The sequence below is a fragment of the Trachinotus anak genome, unplaced genomic scaffold, assembly GCF_046630095.1.
Source record: "Trachinotus anak isolate AG129_WGS33_773 ecotype Australia unplaced genomic scaffold, CSIRO_AGI_Tana_v1 ptg000010l, whole genome shotgun sequence".
In the NCBI taxonomy this organism is placed as follows: domain Eukaryota; kingdom Metazoa; phylum Chordata; class Actinopteri; order Carangiformes; family Carangidae; genus Trachinotus; species Trachinotus anak.
Genome location: NW_027273861.1, coordinates 15,331,074 through 15,354,373, shown reverse-complemented (window position 1 = coordinate 15,354,373; position 23,300 = coordinate 15,331,074). Strand labels below are relative to the sequence as shown.

Sequence of the window (23,300 nt, the reverse complement as noted above, 5' to 3'; positions counted from 1 at the left end):
ACCCGTTTAATACAGCTTGGCTTACTCTTTCTAACTGCAATCTATCAGATGAAATCCTGCCGGTGTGTTTTTGTCAGTGGTAATTGCAAGGGCAACGGATTAAGGTGTTAAAATGTCTGTGTCAGCAGTACAGCCTGCCATTAATCACAGTGAAGCATGTGAAATTGATAGGTGTTTACACAGGGTGAGGCTGGGCATGAAGGCAGCTTTAGAGAGGAACGTGATCGGGTGCGGTTGGGTTTGCCCAGGTGGAGAATGTATGTGTCTCATGTTTGTGTCTGTGAGAACAGAATTTTAATAATGCAGTAGGCAAAGACAGACGGGAGGAGATTGTGTTTGGGTTTGTCCTAATGGAGTGACAGAGGGAGAGTGTGTGTTCACGAACAGTATGTGTGTATAAGGAGGTACCTGTGTGGTGATGCAGGGCTGACAGCGAGAGCTGCTGGTGGGGGCTGATCGAGCGCTTCGCCTTCAGGGCATTTTCATCTCGGCCGGACAACTTCAGCATCTGCTTCATATCCACTGAGGCTGAGAGGAAGAGGAGGAGGAGACCAACGGAGGAAGGAAAAGGAAGCAAAGAAAACAAGAAACAAACACAGAGAGAAGCTGATTTAATTGTAAAATTAGATTGCATTAGTAAACTGGAGCAGCCTGGCCTGGCACCAGTTTAGACAGCTAATGTGACCCTAATGAGCCACTTAAATGATGGTGATCAGGTCAAGCTCATGTCAGGCACAGATGGCTGGGATATCAGTGAAAGTGAGGAAGAAAAAAACATTTTAAAACTAGAATACTGCACTGATAAACACCACAACACCATTCTGCAAGAATAAGAGAAACCTCAGTGCAATATTCATAAACCATTTTAAAAGGGTATATTTTATTATACTTTTCATATTAGTATTGCTTAGTGTTTGCCCAGAGAGCTGCAGGCTGGTAGAAATAACCAAGCTCTGAACAGTTGAATGGGTTATGCAGATTCAATCTGTGACCATTTAGTACCACTCAACCATCCTGCCACCTACTAATGAAACCCAGTAATTGAGGTCTAACTCCTTACCTGTGCTGTCAGTGCGATGCGAAGCTTTGGCACTCTTGCTTCCTTTCCCTTTGCCGCTGCTGAAGGCTGCCAACTTGGTGGGGATCTGCTGCTGCACGCCGACTGGTTTGTGCTGCTGGTTGGTGGTGCTGAAGAGATGAAGCGGCACTTCTGTCTTCAGCGGCAGGGTGGATGAGCCCGTCTCACGCCGCAACGTCACTTCAGGGCGCTCTGAATAGTCAGCTGGTGCTACAGACAAGCTGGCCCGCACCAGGGGCTTCTGAGGCTGGGGCAGGTCAGAGGCACTGGTGGAGCTGGTGAGGACAGAGGACTTAAGGAGCTCCCCGTTCAGACTGCCAGACAGAGGGGCCACCTGGAGGAGGAAGGTGACTGTACATTATTTGCTGAGACATCACTGAAGTCTTCTTCAAGTGTTACAAACATCATCATGTAAGACTTCAAATTCAAGTATTCAAGCTCACAAAGGACAGCTGCCCAACTAAACTGTAATTATCCACATTTGTGGCCGGATTCAGTTTGGAATCTGAGTTGTTGAAGGTCATGTTTGCATGTGGTGTGTGTGTGTGTGTGTAAGCTGGCTGCGCTGTGGGTTAAGTACGAGTGTGTTTCTTTTGAAGGAGAAAAAAACTTAAAAGCAGCTTCTTAACAGTAAAGAAGACACACACACACATATATAAATATTCGGTGTGTCATTACAGAAAGACAATCTGCTGAGGAGCATGGTATTTATGGGCTAAAGAGGGAATCAGAAACAGATGCGAGTCTTTCTGCTGAGCACACACTTTGGTAAGTTTGGTAACAGGCTTTTGATGTATTCCAAGAGGCTCAAGGACAATACACACACACACACACACACACACACAAAATGAGAAACATAAAACCCTTAATAGTCCCTGTGCACATAAAGGCATGCCTAACAAAACAGGCAGAGCTGTTAGACAAGCAGGGGAACGAGAAAATGGCTCTCATGACATCAGGGGATGAAACACACTGACTGCATTGTCCACTTAATGGCTAGATTGAAGGAAAGAAGATCTAGAGATTGAGTCAACATCATCATCCAATCTGCATTAAATGAGATGGACCAGGAGGATTTCTGCAACAATGGAGTGGTGTAGTGTTTGTATGGGTTAGTAATCCCACGTGTTGCATTACATGAACTGTAAAAAGAATCTTTTCACTGTGCCATTGTAAAACGTCCAACACAAACAAAAACCTAAGCTTAAACCCCTCAATAACACTGTTACACAATGTGTAGCAGAAGGTTATTTGTCAAAACATAAAATACAATGAGACAAAAAGAAGTTCAGAATCTATTTTGTACAGCCACACAACAATATTAAATGCTCAGGTTGATCATAGCCTGGACACAATTTTTTTTTAATGGAATGGAAATTCTTTTCATTCACATGTTTACTAAGACAGACCAGAGAAACGGCAGAAACATTTAGGTTTCTGAGAACTAGTTCCCATAAGAAATTCTCAAATGTTTGGGCTCTTTCTTTGCCCATAAAGACAACCATAAGTGACCAAAACTAGTTATTTCACAAACAACATTCTGTGCATATACTGACATGGCAGCATTTTTTCTCAAATTAAGACCAATACATGCAAAATAAAAACTCAGTCTGTTTGGATCGTGTTTTGATCAGTGTGTATGTTCGAAGGCTTCATAGTCTTTGTATTTGAGCAGCCAGTATCAATGTACATTTATTTATTAGACCATTTTAAGATTTAACCGTAAAATGCCTCCATTAAAATGCCACGAGGATGACTACTACAATTCGTTATATCTGATAAAATAAATGGTTTGGCAGGTAAACAACATTCCCTCAATTAGTGTGTCACATTAATTGTTTAAATAAGGCTAATGTCACAAGCTGCCTTTTATCTGATATTAAATAAAAAGCTGATATCACTATAATCACCAAACAAGTAGTCAGTCCACCAAAAGTTTTGAGTAAAGCATCTTTAAGTTTAAGTCTGGAAAGTCTCTAACTGCCCTGCTAGGTATGCAGCCCACACGCTACAAGATTGATGACGACACAGAATATTTCCTGTGGCGATGGGGGATGCATGATGAGTGTGTTTTACAAGGCATGAAGGGCAGACCCATCTGACTGTGACTGTGTGTATGTGTGTGTGTGTGTTCGTGGAGACTGTAGCTTCCACCAGCTCTAACAGCAGAGCATGACGGGGTGACCTGAGGCAGAGAGGGGCCCTGCAGTTGGGAAAGTCTCCAAACCTTCTTCCCACCCTCCATCATTCTTCCTCTTTCAGCACTCACTCATCTTGGAACACAGATGTTCCATTGTCCCCACAACGAGGTGATCGGCTTTACCTGGCATCAACAGCAGGTTTCCAGGGCAGTAAATTGTGTGGAAGCCATAGAGCACAGAGACTTGACTGACAGCACATAAACAATTAGCAATGGCTGCCTTCCAGAGGCTTCTGTTAATGACAGGCTTGGACTAGCTAATTACACAGCCCAGTTCCTCTCATCCTGAAAACTGCCTGGACACTCCCATATCATCCATTTGATTAGTCATTAAGTTTGTTTCCAAACAAAAATACCACAAACTGGATGCTTTCAGCTTCTTAAATACGGGAATTTGCTGCTTTTCTTTGTCTTACATTATAGTAAATTGATTATTTTGGGGTTTTACATGGTTGGGTGACAAGACATTTGATAACATCATCTTGGACTTCAGAAAATTGTGATTGCTATATTTTGTATTTCTTGATGTTTCAAATGATGGAATGATTAATCAAGAATATCTGCAGGTCAATGGATACTGCAAATAATTATGTTTTACCCATAAAACAATTAATTCATTAATTAAGAAAGCTGCAGAGAAAAGTGCATTTTTTGGTTTACATGAATAAACTAAATGAGTAGGAGTAATGTGACAATATTTTAGTTGAAGACAGAATGGCAATGGACACAGTGTACATCTAACAGGTGGGAAATAGCTGCAGTGACAGATGGTGTAGAGAAAATATCTGCCCTCAAACTTAGGGCTGTGTCTTAGCTCTGCAAAGCAACTGAAACTGTCCTGTTTTGTAGTTACACCGGCTGTTTATAGAAGCAAGCAACTAGGTGTGTGTGTACATGGTGGAGGTGTTGATGGGTAAAGAGTAACGCACTGAAGTTTTTTCAGACCACAGGAACACACTCAGACAGCAGCATCGTAAATCAGCCTGGAAACTGAGGCCAAAGACGGGAAGAGATAACTCAGTGTGTAGAAGACACTAACACAGCTCACTGTTTACGACTGACCTTTGACATTTCTCTTGACTTTTGCCAACCTTCCTATGTTTTAGCGATGTTCTCTGTGATGTTCTTACAGTTACACCAGGTACCAATTCAGTTTTGTAGTTTCCTACTTATCCCTCAACAGATGGTCCCAGTAGGCCAGGAACTGCATTTTTAACCCTGTAGTTGTCCAGTTTTTTCATTGAATCTTGCTTTTTTAGTGTAGGTCATTGTCTATCATTCAAATCTTAAAGAGTCCAGCTCAAGCCTCCACTATGCAGACGCTTTATGACTTCACATTCATAGGACCCTTTTGCAATCAGACCCAAGGCTCTGTCCTGGATCATGTCATGCCTCCTTATCAAGAGGCAAAGTAAGATAAAGATAAAGAAATGAGGTAACACATGAAAGTTCCTCTCAAGTCAAGACATGTCACAACTGGAAACGTTATTGCTCAAACTTTCACAAGTTAACGGAGGCATGTCTTTTTTTTTTTATGAGGTCTAATCATAGCTCTATGGGCTTGCTGATGAGTCCTAATGTTGGGTGGTGGTGATGAATGTCTGTTGATATCAGGCTGGATTTGAGCCTGGAAAAGATCCTGAGGTCACAGCTGATGAAGAGATTGTTTGATGTATTTGACACAGAGAGGGAACAAACCATGTCCAAATCTCCCAAAACCACAGCCAAGAAAGTCCCACAGCAGAGCCAGCAGTATAGAACTGCAACCCATACATCTGCATGTGTACAAAACACACAGACACATCACTTAACTGGTCTAAAACAAATATTATGGGCACGATTTAGGGTCTAGATCTGACTCGCTTCAGGTCATATCTTGCAGTCTGTGTAACAAACAAACAAATCGCACAGCAATCTTCCTCACCATGGCTGTAATTACCACAGTCTCTGCATTACTCAAAGCAGATTAGGTTAATTCAGCCAGGGGACCTTAACTTCACAACACCAAAGGCTGTGGTTTTCTAGGAGTCACCGTGTGTTGTTCTGAGTACAACTCACAGTCAAAGACCTGCCTTCTGCAGCCAGTAATGAGATGATGAGTGCAATAACTGATGTCAGCTGGTTGTGTTTGTGTACGTCTTGAGTTCAGACTCCAGATAACTGAGGACTGAGGCATTTCTTTGAAATGTCTTCTCACCATGAAATCTTCGGGATGACACAGAAAAAAGAAATGGATTGTAGATAGGCAGCCAGACGTCTGAAAATGTTGTGATTAAAGTTACAGTAAACAGATAAGAATAAAAAAGGGGGCAATACAGTTGCAAAAAAGCGCTGTAGCATTTTTTGGGACATGACAAGACTTGAATGGACAGCTTTGTGTCATCCGTCAGTTACGTAGCTTGGTATGCAGGATGCAGAGGCACTGGCCAATCAGAGATACTTGTCAGGCGTCAACCAGGTAGGAATGCCAGACAGCAGAGAGGGACTAAAGACATCACTGGAGACAGCCTCAATCAGAAAAACACATCTTTTTGGGAATGTGGCCACATTTGGCCCAGACCACTTCTGAACTTGGTCTGAGGGACTGGATCTCAAATGAGTCTTCAATGGGTCTTGGGTGCATTCACACCTGTACTTAGAGCTGTCCACTTGTGATTGGATCACCCAAGACACACGTTAATGCCAGGGCTGACCAGGGACACTGAGTCATTGAGCTGGTAATTTTCTGTCTTATACATGGGAGCATTAGTCAGAGCGAACAATACCATCATTAGGTGTGTTTTACATGGCGTCCTCCTGACAAAGATCATATGTGTGACTCAGCTTCAACAGCCCTAAATAGTGTCCATGATCCCCTCCCACTATTATGAAGTCCAGATTACTGGTTTTAAAATTTACCCACCAATTTCATCAAAAATATCTTTAGAAGAATTACCAAATGATTATTTACAAATGTACACCATACAGGAATAGCTGCAGATAGGAGGAAGCAAGATTCAAGTGTCAAAAGAAACAATCTTGATTTGTCAACAGGTGACAACCCACCTGATGAGTGTTCACTGAAAGATGAACACGGTGTGGAAAGCTTATGGGTGAGTGGTTTTCCCTTAAAAACAATGTTTAAATATTGCTGTATAGTTTTGCAATAATATTTATGACAGTATGATAAATTCCTGAAAAACTGCCATAGACAAAGTCTTTTTTATTGCAGGACTGTTGTATTAGACTGCCTGTACCTAATAAACTGCCAACTGAGTATGTATTGATATTGTGATATAAAATTACCTGTACTGTGATAGAAGAATCTATCCATATCAATCATCAATCAATTTGGAAAGGATTCCAAAATTGTCACCTCAGTCTGTATGTTGGTTTCTTAAGAAGTGTGTCAAGATTAAACTGCGACAGTCATAGAGGCCTTTGAAAACACTGAAGGCTGATATTAAGTAACTTTACTGAAGCTCCATGACAGATCTGTTAGCAACAGGCATGAAATTACAGTCAGAGGATCTTTCTCAAAGCTTCTCTCCCATGAAACTCACAAACAATGACCCGCATTGTGCTGTAGGGAGAGAAAGAGGGATACATGTGAGGAAACACAGGAAGGAGAGCAGAGAAAAGGGGGTAAAGAGAGGTGAAGAGAAACTTTCTGAGTAGGTGGATTGTTGTGTTGAGTGGTTAGAAATGTATTCAGTTGTATGTCTATTTGTCATTATGCTCATCTGTAACACAGTTTGCAGGAGATGAAATCAGTGCATCTTTTCCATCAGTAAGAGGCTGTACTCAGGAACTAAATGTTCCTTAAGCAGCACACTCATGACGCCAGAGCACCATGATGGTCATGTTATGCAAATTACACTCATGAAGAATTACAAAGCAACAATTTGGAAAGCCATTTGTGTGTGTGATGTGACAGGAAAACTAACGTTAGGAGGGAAACATGAAGGAGTTGAAAAGGAGTTTTCCAGGACTAGGTCAAACCCGAGGTCAAAACCTGGTATATGTGTGACTGTGTATGGTCAATGTGCATAACTAGTTGAAAACTGCTGTGGAACTGTTGTAAACAACTGACATCATTACATCCTATTTGCATTCTGCAAAGTGTCAGGCGGTTTCAGTCCTTTATCTGTTTGCCTCTCTCCTACGCTCTGTGCTGACATACACAGTTTTTTAATACAACCGAATTTCCAATAAAGCTGTTCTCATTTACATGTTTCTGTTGTCAGATAATGGAACAAGTTTGAGATAGTTACTAAAATGCAGCTCATTAAGACTACATGTTAACTTCCAAGCTGCTGCTCTGCATTGATAAAATCCTGATTTTATATCTGCAACGTCATCTGATAAACTCACAAAATGTAAATTTAAAACAATGGCCGTGCTGTGATTTTGCTATATTTACTTATAAAAATGATCACTCAAAGAGACAGAAGTGACAGAATGTCTTGTTTAGTCTCACGCAGCAGGTAAGAAACTCCTGCTCCACCTCTATGCCACTTACTGCACACAGTAGATGCAAGAGAGGGCATTACTAACTCTCTTCTAAGTAGCCAAGGTTTGTCCAAAAAAAAGTCACTAGATTTGTTGCTAAGTGCTTTTTTGAAAAAGTCTCTAAAATGTTGCAACTAATGCACTGAGTTGGTAACACTGCAGGCTGTAAACAGCCCCCGAAAACAGTTGTTTGCGCCAATTACTTTTGGAAGAAGAACTGACCAATGGGGAAACTCCTACTGAGTCACATGGCATTGGCTGACTGATGATGGGAATAGGATCACTTGTGACAGTGAGTCAGTCAGTCAGTCATAGAGGCAAGATGTGATGCAAACAATCTTGTGGGACCATGATCTTGTGTAAAATACCTGAATATGAAATCAAATGTAACACAATCCTGCAGCTGATGTATTAAAATATTATAAATTTGGCACTTCAGTGTTTCGAATGCTCCGGTACATTGGAAGGGCAGGTATAGGATTTGTACCCAGGGGGTGGGAGACAAGGTAGAAAGAAATGTGCAAAGAGCAAGCAAGAGAGGCAGGAAAGCCCCTTTTAATTCTTTATCCTGTGAGTAATCGTCACCAACACCACTGCTCCTGGTGTTACCTCATCCACTCAAGCACCTCATCCTCATCCTTGTTTCCCTCCTTCTTACACACAACTTTAAAAAGAGTCTTAAATGACCTTCAATTTAGAGTGTCATATTTTTTAAAAGTACTTTTAAAATCAGAGTTACCTATAAACTAGATTAACCATCTGTTTGCTTAAACTTCATTTATAGTTTCCACATCTGTCAGGCAATGAGGGAGTAAATTTCGCCATCTGCTAATGTGGTGGCTGTTCATACTGACAAATGTGTGAACACATCTGTCTATGCAGATGCCCAATGCCATATAAACAGAACAGTGAGTGATTGAGTGAATTAAATGTTGCCTCCACTATTATTTGCCTTCATCTCCACCACAGGTTCCCCACCTCAATGGTCTTCCTCTTAATCTTCTTCTGGTGTTCCAGGCGTTCCTTTTCTTTCTCCACAGCTCTGGTGGACTCTCTCAGTCTCTCCAGGTCCTGCTGGTACGTCTCCCTCTGCCTGTCCAGCTCCTCCCTTTCTTTTGCCAGATGTTCCTGCACCAAAACAACAACAAGCAATGTTGCAAGGTTTCTGTAGAGTATTTACATATAATGAGCAAATCAGGCACAGAGCGATGGAGCCAGGACAGTGCATCAAATGGATTTCACCTCCAGCCGCTTGCACTCCTCCTCCCTCAGTCGAAGCCTGGCCTCGGTGGCCTCGACTTGCTGGCGGTGCCTTTCCCTCTCCTTCTCCCAGCGCTGCTGCTCCTGCCGGTGCTGAGACTGTAGCTTGTGGAAGCTGGCCAGCTCTTCTCTCTGCAGGGCCAGAGTCCGCTGCTTCTCCTGCTCCAGGAGCACGTTCCCTCTGTGGCGCCCAGGCAGGGAGGCCCGCTCCGTCAAAGAGACCCGCTGCAGCTCGATGTAACTGTCCTGCTGTGATATGATGGCCTGAAGACGGAGATGGGGAAAGAAGAAAAATTACATTTGGTAATTAGAGAACATATTTTAATTTTGTCTTGACAATGTTTATTCACTGTTACATTGAAATAGTAATTCAACACATTTGTTATGAAAGTTTTCAAGAAAAAAAAACCCCAAATAACTCAAATACCATATAATCAATTACACTATTTTATTTGATGACATTTTTAAATAGACAGTTGAGAGGACAGTTTTACCTGGAGACTATAGAGCCTTTGTGAGAGCATCAGCACTCTGTCAAAGAACTGGAGCAGAGACACACAAAGTTATCATAACCAAATAACAGCCCAATAACAGCATTTCTGAAACAATACAAGATTTTAACAAACTACTCATGTGTTGATCTTTTCCAGTCACGGCTATGAATATTAAATCCCGTGGTTTTGTGTCACACAAGGTGACAGATGAAGAGAGGAAAAGGAGAGTTTACCTCAGCCTCGGGGAAGGAGTTGGACCAGATGCGGTTCCATCTGGCAGGAGAGCTGGAGCTCTCATCAACCTGAGCAGTCAGACACACAACACACAGCAAGTCATACTCATGACATAACATTACCAATTGGGGGGGTTAAAATCCAAAAGAGGTTCCATTGAGCTGCCGTGCTGGTGGAGGGTTAAACTTTACTATTTTGTTGGGCAAATAATGTTATAATTTATTATGTATGTCTGGCATCGTTTTTCACATACCACTCATTGTCAGTAGCATGGTGTTATATTTAGTCTATTTTATCTGCCTGATCAGTCTCAAGCACCAGGATTTACTGGAAGATAAATCAATCGTCACAGCATAATGTTTTATCAAGGCTTTATATATTTATAAACAAATGACGTGACCTTTGAGAAAAGGGTTACAGTAAACATCAGGCCATGGAAACTTTCCAGATGACTTAGTCTGTTTACTATTTACAGGAAATAACACCATGACTCATCCCAGTGAGTGCATGTTGAGCCCCTACCGTCTGCTCCAGGGTGTGGCTGCCACAGAGGTCTTTGAGCTGAGGGTCGGAGCTGGCTCTCTGGCTCCTGTCTCTGTTTCTGGTCTCGCCAGAAGAGTTCTTCTTCACGCTGCCATCTGGCACAGACACATCAACACCAACACACACAAAAGCAGACACAGTGACAAACACACACACACAGAAATAATTAAACCAAACTGATACATAGAAATATTCACAATCACAAACACTGCACAGAAACCACACACATATACATGTAAAACTGTGACTGTTACCGTCTTGAAATGCTTTCTTTTAGTTACTCATGCTTGTCTTGTTGCCAAGAAATTAGTTATTAGGAAAACATATGACTACAGCTAATTCAACCAATAAAAGCAATTCAAGGAATCACCAGGCTTTGACGAAATTCTCAAATTTATTAACAATTCATCATTTATTAATGGTATAAATGCCTCTGAAATACAACTGTCAAAATCCATTAGATGGTGGACCTCTTCAGGGCATGGAGTGTGCAGCACTCACTCTTACTGAGGATGGTGGGGCTGCTGTCATAGCCCCCAAAGGTATCTGCTCGCCTGGGCAGGGCCCCAGAGCCGCTTCCTTCTTCCAGTCGAGAGGCTGGAGCCTCCTCCCTCACTCCGGACTGCAGCAGGTTCTGGAGGTTCTCCACTGAGGTAAAGGAGATACATGTTAAGGTTGAAAAGCTGGACAGACAGAGAGGTCAGAGGGAACAGAAGGAAATTCAACAATGCTACTATTCACTTATTTTTTTACACATTTGCAGCGAGCACTACATGAACATAAAGTTGGCAAAATATGTGTAAAATTCACTCAATGCCAAGGTGTTATGGTTCTATGTCTAAAGCAGATATACTGTACATCACGCAACATTGTCTTACCCTCAGTGATAGCTCCTTTGAGCAGGGCCTCCCCCTGCTGGAGGTCTGAGGCATCTCCTCGAAGCAGAAGTCTTGATCGTGCAGCTGTGTCTTCTAAACCTGCCACAGACTCTGCCATGTTCGCAAACAGCTGCAGCTTATCAGTAAGAGCCTGCACAATCACTGTGTCCTTCTGGCTCAGCCGCTCTACAATAGAAAACATGAAATAGAACAAGAAAAGACTCAGACCTTGTCAAATGAAACATGGTTCACAGTTTGTCACAAACTGTTTATCTCTAAAGCATCCATACATCAATACCCATCCATACTAATAGATACTTATAGACTTTAAGGTGTTTCAAACTGCATTGGCTGCTTCAAAAAATTGCATGCTTTAACAGTTTGAAGTTTGAGCTGTAGAGGATTAAAAACAACTTGCAACAAAGCAACTTCTGCAAATGATATTGTTTAACATTATACATGAGCACCCCCTACTGGTCTGGTACAGCTAATGTTCAAAGGCATTGAATGATGTCTGTCAATGCCTCTGATTGGGTTACCTTGAAACTCTCTGAACCTGGAAGCACGTGCCTCTTCCTCTTCACTGAACAGCCTCTCTTCAGTATGAGGACAGCTAAGAGTGGGAGAGCACGGAAAGGTGGACATGACGAAAGACAAAGGAAGCAAACTGAGTAAGACTCCTATGCATTCTCTCTGCAGAAGCAGTTCCACAATCTTAGACGAGCATAGGGAGTCTGTGTGAGTCTTAGACAGAATAATGAATGGAAGTGTGCCAGTAACAAAAAAGCATGTCTCCCTACACACAAAACTTTCTCTCTGTGTAACTGCAGCTACCTCTCAACAGCCTGGCGTATGTGTGTCATCCAAGTGTTTCGCTCCTCCTTGGAGGTGGTGTGGATCTCGTACATCTCTGGCTCATTGGAGGAGGCACAGATAAGAAACATGGCTTTCTCCTCATGGGCCACTTCCCTGACTATCAGCTTCTGAAGAGAGATCACTGATGGCTTGCTATCCTGAATACATCACAAAAACAAGGAGAGGAAACAAAGAAGGGATTACTGAGATTAGTGATTACTAGTACTTGATAAAAAGTGATTAATGACATTCATAGATGAGAATTACAGATCTTGCATTGGATTCTGAAAGTGCAAAGTCTTTTCCTGCTCATTTCACTATGTTTTCCTTGTGTTTTCCTCTTTATTATAAATGCTTCTTTTGTTATACCAGCAGAAAGATCAAAGATAAATCACTTACCACAGTAGCAAATACATATCTCTGGTCTTTCTCTTGTAACAAGAGCAACACATCTGACAGAAGCACTGCAAGAATATCTGGAGAGACAAAAAAAAAAAAAAAGAGATGAAAATTTCTGGCTCCCACCTGCAAGCTGGAAAAACTCAAGACGATAATAGACTATAGACTACATTTCAAATGTGTTTTTTTTTTGTTAATTAATTCCACAACCTTGCAAACCTTGCTGCATGACACATTACTGGTTTATTTTTAATTGAACAGCATATATATTGACACTACTGGATAGTAGATCAGAGAGTATTTTATTCTATCATGCAATATCGTACCTTTCAGTCTGCCAGAAGCAGCTTTCCAGTTAACTGTGCCCTCATGAAGCAGCCGTCTCCTGCTCGGTGCCAGGTCCTCCCTGCGAAACACTCTGCCATCTTTGATTTTTCCCAGTGCCTTGGGTTCCATTTTGTTGTGGATATCTCTGAGTCGAGACGTCTTCTCATAGAGATTAACCAGCGTGTCCACCTGAGTGATGGTGTCTTTAATCAAACTCAGAGCCCGGGTCAAATCCTCATGCTCCTCTGTTCCCGCTGGAAACAGAAAAAAATACTTTACAGATACAGAAAAAAGTGTTCCTCACTAAATGTACTGCTGCATCCTCATCAGCAGTGATTGTAATTCATTAGCAGAAAAATCCATGTGAAATGCTGGACCTTCAGTGTTGTGCAGAATGCGCTCCACTAGCACTGGGTACTTGGTAATGCGCTGTGTCACCAACAGAATACACTCGGTCACTCCTAACCTCCGCACAATGGACAGGTTGTTGATTTTCTGAAATGAGAAGGAGCAAGATTTAATTTAAAATGTATCATGGATTTTAGATATTGTACTATACTGCAGAGGTACTGTGGATAAAATCTGATACCAACAATTATAATTTGCTCATGTGTCTTACCCGTATGATGTTTTGGAACTTTTTGTTGTTTTGCAGCTGTTCTTTGTAGTAGCTGACAGCCTCAGTGTGGTGACTGCAGAAATCTCCATAGCTGTCCTTCATCCTCTCTCCTATTTCACCTGAGAACTGGGGAACAAAGGCAACTGTCATCTCTGTCACCTAGAAGGCTCACTGTTCTGTTTTTGCTGTCTGTGTTTGGGTGCTGGCTCATACTGCACTGTGGCCCATGTATTATGCTGTACATATATAACTTGTGTATCATATTGTGAATGTGTAACTCTGTCATGTGATGTATTTTGAAAGAAACCGATGTTGCGCATTTGTTTGCATGTGTGCTCTTGCTGGAGACGCTACATATCTCCTGCCTACCTGTGAGATCAGAATGTCTGCCACTCTGTTGATAGTGTAGTTCCTGTCATTAGGCAAGACGAGGTTTTCTCGTCGCCGCTCTTTGAGACAAGACAGGAAATGTGTGTGAAGCTCAAGGAGGTTTTCCAAGCGGGGGAACAGACAGTCCAACCTGCCCGAGTCCATCTGGAGGTTTTCCTTCAACTCTCGGACATAGACACGCAGCATTATCTTCAGTGTTCGCACATGGTGCATCTCTGTCTGCATCAGCTCTGTGCAATGACATTAAGTTACATGTTTATGTTTTGCCAAATTTTTAATTTTGGGAATCCACCAATGTCATAGAAGTGCAATGCTAAATCAGAGGAGGACACTTAAAAGTAAAATGTTGTTTACTTCATCTTCTTTCTTGATTTTCCCCTGACATTGTGTGTAGCACTGAAGCCAGGATGAGAGTTCACCAAAACTATCCAATCATTGAGCTCATTGATCGGATAGCTGAATAATAATGAATTCATTGAACAGAGACAGGTGTGAACACACCCCAAGCAATCACACTCACCATATATCACATCCTGTCTCTTCACCACTTCTTTAGAGTGCCTCTTAACATACTGCTGGTCAACAGCCAAACTCCATGACTCCGCCTCCAGATCCTGGGCATCAGACTCCAGATCGGCCCGCACCGCTGCATAGTGAGCATCTGAAGAGAGGAGCAGAGACACTGAAAACTCTGATCCATTATAGTGTTATAATCCCGACATGGAAGGAAACCGCACAATGTTCGGGGCCCATGTTAAGGTCAGTGTTTTTACAGGAACGTCAGAGGTCAACATGAGCATCCCTGAAAGAATCCAGTCTATGTTAATAATTATAGTCTGGCTCAATGTCAGCTAAGCAGGATGGAGGAACATCTGACATGTGGGGCTGAACCCAGATTGTGTGGCTGAAGGTCAGCCTCTTCATCTCTAAGGAGACACCCACTTTCAGACTCTCTCAAAATGATAATGACACAAAAAGGACATATCTAGGACAGCAGGTCACTCAAAACTCATTTCATAAATAATGAGCAATGATTTTCAAGATGCTTCCCTTACAAAACATTTCCAAATACTTCTTGTGAAGTCTCCAATTTTAAGAATAGTTCACTGATGATTTCATGTCTCAGCCGTTTATGTTTTGGCAGGGCTGAAAGTGATATATGGAGATAGTGACAAGGCAATATAAACCACACAATCTCGACTCAACAAACCAATTTGTCAGCAAACTAATTTAAGGCTTTACCCAACAAACTTTGATCATGTTTTGATGCCAACAATGCATTGTACATATGACAGATCTTTAAGAGCACATTAATAAGGACGGTGATTAAGCTAAAAGAAAAAAAAAAGTGAGGTACTATGCCAACCCTGCACCTGCATAGCTCGTTCATTGTATGGGTGTGTCCCATAAGGAATAAATCCTAAGACATGCCACATGGGAAAAGAGATTAAAAAGATTGAACACTAGTACACAGTTAGCCTGTCAGTCTCTCCCACACGCTTCTGCTTAATGAGGCAGGGTGAGGTCACCCCTGACTCCACAAAACACACTCCACACACTCTCCTCCCTGGACTTAAGAAAACTCCCTGAAGACAAACACATAGATCTTGGAGAACTAAACAGGCTAAGAAAAGGCACTTATATTAGAAAGAACAGTGTTGCCATCATAACAATTTCCCTCAGAGTAAACAATTTCAACCATGATAGGAACTGTCAAAATTCAAGTTCAATCCCCACCTCAGTCAGTCAACTCACCTTCTACAATGATGGACTCGGTGGTGGAGGGAGCGAGGGAAATGGCGTCTTCGTTGCAGCGTTTGGAGCGGAGAGCATCTGTCTCATCCATCTCCCCAGGGAGGGATCTGAGGGACGAGAACCACAGGTCCAAGGTAGCATACATGTTGACATTGATAACACTCAAACCCTTTGGCTGGTGGTAGCCTAAATACACCTAAGACCCAACATGCACATATACAGTTCCACATAAAAGTGACATAAAATTAAACACAAAAGCAAAACCAAGGTAGCTACATTTTTCTTTCATTATTTCCTTCTTTTCTCCATAATGTTGCCCTGCTGTCGCTCCCACATTTTCTACTCCTGTTATCACCTTTCCTGATTCTCTCTCTCCCACTTCACTTAGCAATGCAGTGTAAAAGTAGTCCACTTCTGAGAAATGTCTACTTTCAGTTTCAAAAGGCTGTATTATTAGAAAAAACAGCCTTGATATGTCAGCTATAAATACACATCTCACAATGGCATAGAGAAAATAGTATTTGAGCAGCAAAGAGAAGAATCTAAAAATATTCATCATTAACATACAGCAGATCCTGCAAACATGTACAGCATTACAGATTTGAGAGAAATATAGCTAATTTAACTTCTCAACTCCTAGTCAAAAGGAATTGTGTCATTTAGGAGAAATCTTTTTAAAAGTAAACTAGTTTAAAAAAAAAAAACTCTTCTGTGCAAGAAAAGTAATTTGCAGGGCAGAGATACTCACCCTGAGCTGTTGTGGTGATAGAGGCTGTGGCCAAGGCTGGCGGCAGGGGCTGCAGTGGAGCAGGTGGTATGGGCGGCAGTCGGCTGTGTGTAAGGTCCCCACTGACTAATGGTCATGCCTGGGGCACTGAGAACACCTGGGTGGCCATCCAGGGTCTGTGATGAGGCTAGGCTTGCCTGATCTCGCTCTCTGTCCCGGTCTCTTAGCGCTGGGGAAGAAAGACGAGAGACAGGTGAACTGGGGGTTTGAGAGGGAACGGAGGGGGAACATGAGGAGAAACGAGGAGAGGAGAGAGAGAAAGGAGAGGATGACCAGCGGAGAGAAGGGGGCGAGGAGGCAATCGAGCGCTTGTTTGACTCCTGTTTGAGTCGACCCCAGTATTTCTTCAGCCAGGATCGTGGCAAGGATCGGAAGAATCGGCAGGTGATCAGGTCGCGGTGCATCAACACTCGCATCCCTACACGTCCAGACAGACCCCACAATGAGGCAGAGGAAGATGGGGATGAGGAGGAAGATGGTTTAGCATTCCTGGAGCACACTTTGGAGGCCCTCGTGGTTTGGCTAGTGCCTTCAGTAACTGCTAGCTCCATCACAAATGTCTCACATTAGAAGGAGTGGCAGGAGGAAGAGTGTGTTAATCCAAACTTCAAGGTAAGGTTTAATAGTCTCCGCCGCAGTATCAGTAGATATTATCGCAGAAGTAGTGAGCTATGTGCTTTCACGAGTGCAAACCAGCTGTAGCAGAGGACAGCACGTAATCCAGTTTTATATGCAACCCGCTGAGATCTTTCCTCTCTTCTAGAAGCTTCTGGAAAGATGCACACCCTTTTATATTTCTCGAAATTTCTGATTCATTACTTTTCCTCAGTTCCTGTCTCTGCTCCTTGTTTTCCTGACCCCCTGCACAAGCTACTGATTGGCCAGAGCAGGACATGAGGAAACATCAGGTGTGGCTGACAGGACTCCAGCGGTTCAAAAGAGAATAACAACTACAGGACAGGAGATTAACTTAAGCTGTTGTTGCTGCTGCAGCTGCTCATGTCTCCTGTGGGTTCGATCACATGCAACAGAACCTGCTGAATGTTACAATTAGCATTGATTGAAATTTCCTGGTATGGATCACTTAACGATAACAAATGAAAACATTTATTCTGAGGCTAATCACTTTAATAAGTGAAATGACCTTTAACAAAAGAAGAAAAGTATATTGTAACAAAGAAACTGACAAATATTCCTTTAAATGAAGGATCTGACTTTGTTTTGCTTCTCTTTGTTCTTTGTATATTGATATAAATTCCACTTCTGTGTATATTTTGTACGTACAACATTACTAAATCTATCCTGGATTCAGAGAAGAACTGAACAAGAAGTAAATTGCCTGACTGTTCCTAACAAGAGCTAATCATCACCTTTGCCTACAGCCTGTTGGAGGCCAATCTCCCCTTCTATGCTCAGTGTGTAGACAGACACACACATTCATCTTTAACACCCACACACCCATATTCACAACACACACATACAGTAAAAAAAAAAAAAAAAAGATTTGTAAACTGAAGAAATAGGATGGTTCTATCCTCAACTTTTTAATCCTCTGCAAACCACCTGAGAGGCAACAAGCTCTCTTTAATTTGACACAAGGGGACTAAAGCTGCCTTCATATCCATCAATGCATTCCACGCACTATAGCACATCTGTGCATGCATGTTCTACTTACCAAGGTTAAGAGATCCAGATGAGCTGGTCTTCGGCAGAGAATCTCTCTGTGTGGAGAAAATAAACAAAGACAGCATTATTTCAAGGCCTTTGTCTCATGTTGTTATCAGCTGAGTGACAGATCACAAAATGCCTAACAATTTGCAGTCTCATTGTATTTTCTTTACAGGATGAGGCTGCTCTCGTGACCAAGCACTTTGCATGATAAGCAAAGTCTATCTCAGCAGATTCATATTCAAGAGTGGACAGAGGCAGGTCCTCTACAGAGGAGTTAGCTTAAAAATCCAGAGTCAAAAGAGAGCTGAAACCTCCCTGCCAAATGTGGAAATAGGCTTATTTGTTGAGGTGCTGCAGTGGCTACATATACACCTGAAGCTTGATACAGGGTTCAATTGTAGTTTATATGCACCTCCTCAATAACTTTACACAAGAGCATAAAGCATGGGATACATGGAGAACTCAAACTCGTGAATCAAGCTGAAGAAAAACTCAATAAACTCTTTTTCGGTGATGCTAGACAAATTTGGATTTCACAACCAAGCCCAGTCATTTACATTGCAAATTTTTTTCTCATTTAGTGTTGCAGTGGTGATACAACAATAAAAGGGTTCAATCTACCTTTTAAATTATGCAACTATAATTCTCTTTTTTTTCTACTGGTCCAGCATACGACCATGTACATGTGTATATCTACTAGCCACTGTAGGCAAAATGATAGAACACACTGTCAGGTAGTAGAATGACTTTTCTGTAGCCTTAGTCCTTGTTTTTCTATGATCCAGAGTAGTGTTTACCTTATTCTTGCTGCTGGTGCACTCACCCAGCAGAGACTTGCAGCTCTTGTGAACGTTCACAGCACAATCTGAAAAACAGCAGGACAGGAACAGAGGATCAGTGTTGCATTAGTCTTGCCAGACCAGTTGTATACAGTATACAGAGTGTACACTATACAGAGGCTACAGTGATGGCTTTTGAAATGAATGTGGATGGGAACAATGAAACACTGAAGCAAGTTTGAGGGTTCAAAACCAATCCAACAGCTGCTGAAGGCAGGCTTCAAAGTAGAAGGCAGTGATTCAAACAGGATACTGAAACAGCTTTTTCAGCTGCTGCTAACAACGATCACAATGTCAGGCACTTGTTTTCTGACAAGTATTGTGATCACAAAGTGTTTGAATCACTTCTGACTTCATGAGGCTGGTCCAGTAGTAGCTCTGTGGGGGCTTTTGTTTGTTAGTAAAGACATGGTACAGAGTCCCATTAGAGTAATATGCTTCACCTGTCCACGTTTCTCCCTGTATGGAAAACAAAGCTACTGTTGTCAGGTGTAGATGGAGTGGCTGATCGCATCTCTGCTGCTTAACACAGATACAAATCAGAGATGTTTTAGAAAAACACACTGGGAGCAATAAGTTCTCCCCTTCATGTTCTACTCAATTACTGGAAAGACAAGATACTGGTAAAATGATACAGTTCAATCTTTCAGCTTGGCTACATACTGTATGAGGTAAAAACCAGAAGCCTATCTCAAGGGACTAGGCTGGCCAAACAAATGAAGTTATCATTATGCAAAGTCTGATCCCAACCCACCCGGCAGAAACACGTGGCTTTCAATGCAAAACATATACAGATGTGCACAAGTGCAGAAATGCATATACACATTAAAATGAGAGCTGCTTCTCTGTAGAGAGAGGCTGATCAGTGGAAGCCAGGAGGATGAGTTTAACAAACTGATTGAACAGTCATTAATGAAAGCAGACTATAGCTGACTGTATTAGGTGGGCTTATACTTTGTGTGTCTTAATGTGTTTATGAGCGTGTTAGCAGTCAGATTTATTTTCTTTTGGAATGATTAATGATCCAAGGTGTAAAAAAAACCCACTATGTCAAACTTGGTTGGGAACTTCTATTTAAGACAATTAAACAAAGTAGACATGGCTGTTTAAAGCAACTTAACCCCAAGCTGCCCCCTCTACATTTACCACATTACATGGGCCTAGAGGCAGTATGGTGATTGTTTGAATCTTGTTGACAAAGGCTCTGCTTTTGTTAACAACATGGAGTACACATGACCCACACTAGCAACTTCCACTAACGGCTTTACAGCCCACTGTGGAGGCTGCTATTGCTTATTTCCCTGTGCTTGCACAATGAACACTGACAAAAACACCCCTTCCTATACAGTAAAAGCATGAGACATTGAGAGAGGTGGTCATCTGTGTGTGCAGGTGAACTGAGGAGGACATGAGAAATAGATGCACATATTATGTGAGTCCTTTACATTGAATAGTATTAGCCCATCATCATTTGCCCTTTCACTTTAAGGATCTAGTCCTTACCAATCTATAATTTCTACTTCATTCACAATCTCTACCCTACCTACCCCTACCCTAACCCAACGCCCCACCCCCTTCCCTCTCTCTGGTAATAAATGAACAATTGCTGGCTTAGCTGAAGGAAAAGAAAACTGAAATTGGCTTCTGAATAATCTTCACCAGCAGTGCTGTGTCCCTCTTTGAGTCCGGTCCAGCAGTACTGAACTGATGCAGATGCAGAGCAGTGCAACATTTTCCCCAAATCACAAAATACAAACAACACCTTTTTAGAACTTATTGCTTCAGATCAGATAGTCCTCTTTAGATTACACTCAGTTTAGAAGCCAGAGAAAATATTTTTTTTCCCATTAAAATGAAGAAATTGGCAGTGAAGTCAGTAAATCAACAAACTCATCAGCAGACATGCCAGAAAAACCTAGAGATAATTTTCCAACTCGTTCCAACTAATGTGCAAACTTCCACTTTCTCTGCCAGCCTGCCTCTTCCAGACAAAAGACAACAAGCACAACTTACCACCAATGTCTAATCAATTCAACCAGGCCAGTAACACATCTTCTTACCATCTTCAACGAAGCTTTTACACACTGACTGGGGAAGGGTGGGAGAAATATTGCTAAGAACAGGAAAAGATAAGACGACATGACAGATAAGCAGATCTAGATTAAGTAAAAGCCGTGTCATTGGAACAATATCACTCAAGAACCCAAGAGTAAGCCATTTCTGTTTAGGAATGTATGGTTGAGGTGATTATATTCAAAATTTTTGCTTAATTAAACTAAAATAATAGCCCAAGATAAGAAAGAACGCAGTGTTTTCTGTTTGCTGATATCACAGGGCTTATCAGAAAATACTTGGTGCAGCTACAGACCACATGTGTGGCATCTACAGTGAAAATAAAGCAATGCTTCACTCGCAAAAAGTCACCACTCACAGATCAAAGTATACACAGCTCTGACATCAGGCCAGAATAAACTGTCACTGTGATTAATATCATCAGCTCTGCCACTCTCGAGCTGCATGATTAAGTTCTGGTTACTCGGTCATGACAGCTGCACTGTGTTTTGCAGCTGATCCACGGGTTACTCAGTCCCCACCACCACCACCACACCCAACATCTGCTGACTGCTAACTACTCTATCACACAATAGAGCACATTTGTAGTGTACAGTACACACTTCAGTGAGTCACTCAGTAAACTAGAAATGCGGTCTAGGTCAGCATTGTGATCACCAGAATTATATATTTCTGATACTTGCCCTGGGCAGCAAAAAAAAAAGAAAAAAGAAGCTAACCAACAAATCAACAGACAGGTGAAAATAAAATATCAAAAAAAGTTTAAAAATCACAGCTACTACTCTACAGAGAGAATGTAATGCCCCATGTTATCTTATAGGACAAGGCTGGGATCAACAGAGCAGCAGATAGAAATGGGTGGACTCTTCCAGGAAAAGGTAACCTCATTTGATTGGACACTTAAAAGCTGTTCTCCTCATACAAGACTACAAACACTGTCAAATTCAACACAGGGTGTGTGAAATTTTAGGCAGTTTTGCAAGTGTAATTACAGTAAGTACACTGTGTATATTTTACATTACTGATGAACATTGCATAGTGTAGATTGTTTTAGAAGCTTTTTTGACTTAATTTACTAAAATACTAAAAAACTGCAGACACTTTAGCATGCCTTAGACAAGCAACTCATCACAGATTTTATAAGCTGTGTATTTTTGTCAGTTTCATGTTGGACCCACTCCAACATTTGCACCTTCAGACGAGCAGCTTAACAGCAACTTTTTAATTCAAGAATGTCAATGTTGTTGTTGTTGCTGCTAGACTTTTCAGGTTTGGTTTTCAGTTTTAGTTTTTTGGAGCATTCTTGAAAAAAAATTCCCAAAAAACCTGTCCATGCACAAACATAGATGCAAACATTATTTCCATCCTAAATTATAATTTATTATCTAGATATGATCTGTAACATGCAAGTAACAAGGTGGTCAACTACTTGCATACGCCAGCATGAGAGTATTCGACCGCCAACTGCATGTCTCTACTGCTTATAAAAAAAGCCCTTACACCGTAACTTCAAATAGTGCAGTGCCTCCATTTTGAGATAAAATTCTTTTTGTAGGTCAGATTAATATTTCCTGTGGTTTCCCTTCACTATTCTTGGTACAGAAAAAAAAAACATACTAAAACCACTTGTGTTCCGTATCACCTTATGCATTTCATAGAAAAACCCTGCTACCACAAATGTTTTTAAAAACTAAACTGGAGGAAAATAATTCACAAGAGCCATTTTAAGGTGTTACTTTCATACATAGCAGCCAAAATCTGACATCACCTGCTTCCTGTGTCTTCATGCGTGCATATGTGTAGAAGAGGTTACTTAATTCAATGAGACAATAGGGACAAAAACATCAACACTTGGGGCAAACTCTTAAGCAGCCAGCCAAACCATGACATCATCTAGTGAAGCAGGAGGAACTGGGGCTCAGGGAGCTGTTTACTCAGTGAAGAGAAACATCTCTGTCACATTTCTCACCCAAAAAGAAGGATCACGATTACTATTAAAGACAAGTAGCATACAGACAATATTTAAAGGGGGATATAGATCTAAATAAATGCTATACACTTCCAAGTGGTGAGGAAAAAATAACCTGTTAATGAAACAAGCAATCAATAACTATGGCCAACTTTGCTGATAAATGATTCATTGTTTTTGTAACTTTTCAAGCACAAATGTGAAACATTGTTAGTACCAGTTTTTTTTAAATGTAAGGATCCAGTTTCAGTGTCTTATCCAAGTCATGTACAGTACATATAGTTAATATCTTTCATTCTGAATACACCAGCTTGGGCTCCTGGAAATTATGTATGTTTTCACTGTTTTGGGAGGTAAAATGATTAATCAAGTAATTGGTAAAGTAACTGGCTGATCAATGGATAGTGGAAAGAGTTGCAGCCCTATTCCCTCATAAAC

At 41.5% G+C, this 23,300-nt stretch overlaps 1 protein-coding gene across 1 annotated transcript in view; it reads right to left on the bottom strand.

Annotated features, from left to right (window-relative positions):
* arhgef18b (rho/rac guanine nucleotide exchange factor (GEF) 18b) overlaps positions 1–23,300 on the bottom strand; it is a 42,995-nt gene that overhangs the window by 4,816 nt on the left and 14,879 nt on the right. Inside the window, exons 10-30 of the mRNA XM_071487861.1 lie at positions 18,779–18,846; positions 17,986–18,031; positions 16,272–16,479; positions 15,524–15,630; positions 14,289–14,429; positions 13,748–13,998; positions 13,379–13,504; positions 13,137–13,254; positions 12,759–13,013; positions 12,433–12,509; positions 12,013–12,191; positions 11,718–11,791; positions 11,179–11,364; positions 10,802–10,948; positions 10,280–10,395; positions 9,757–9,825; positions 9,524–9,571; positions 9,012–9,293; positions 8,748–8,897; positions 1,061–1,412; positions 409–528 (exon numbers count right to left, since the gene is read on the bottom strand). Of these exons, the coding sequence (XP_071343962.1) occupies positions 409–528; positions 1,061–1,412; positions 8,748–8,897; positions 9,012–9,293; positions 9,524–9,571; positions 9,757–9,825; positions 10,280–10,395; positions 10,802–10,948; positions 11,179–11,364; positions 11,718–11,791; positions 12,013–12,191; positions 12,433–12,509; positions 12,759–13,013; positions 13,137–13,254; positions 13,379–13,504; positions 13,748–13,998; positions 14,289–14,429; positions 15,524–15,630; positions 16,272–16,479; positions 17,986–18,031; positions 18,779–18,846 (3,120 nt within the window). The remainder of the gene's footprint in view (positions 1–408; positions 529–1,060; positions 1,413–8,747; positions 8,898–9,011; positions 9,294–9,523; positions 9,572–9,756; positions 9,826–10,279; positions 10,396–10,801; positions 10,949–11,178; positions 11,365–11,717; positions 11,792–12,012; positions 12,192–12,432; positions 12,510–12,758; positions 13,014–13,136; positions 13,255–13,378; positions 13,505–13,747; positions 13,999–14,288; positions 14,430–15,523; positions 15,631–16,271; positions 16,480–17,985; positions 18,032–18,778; positions 18,847–23,300) is intronic.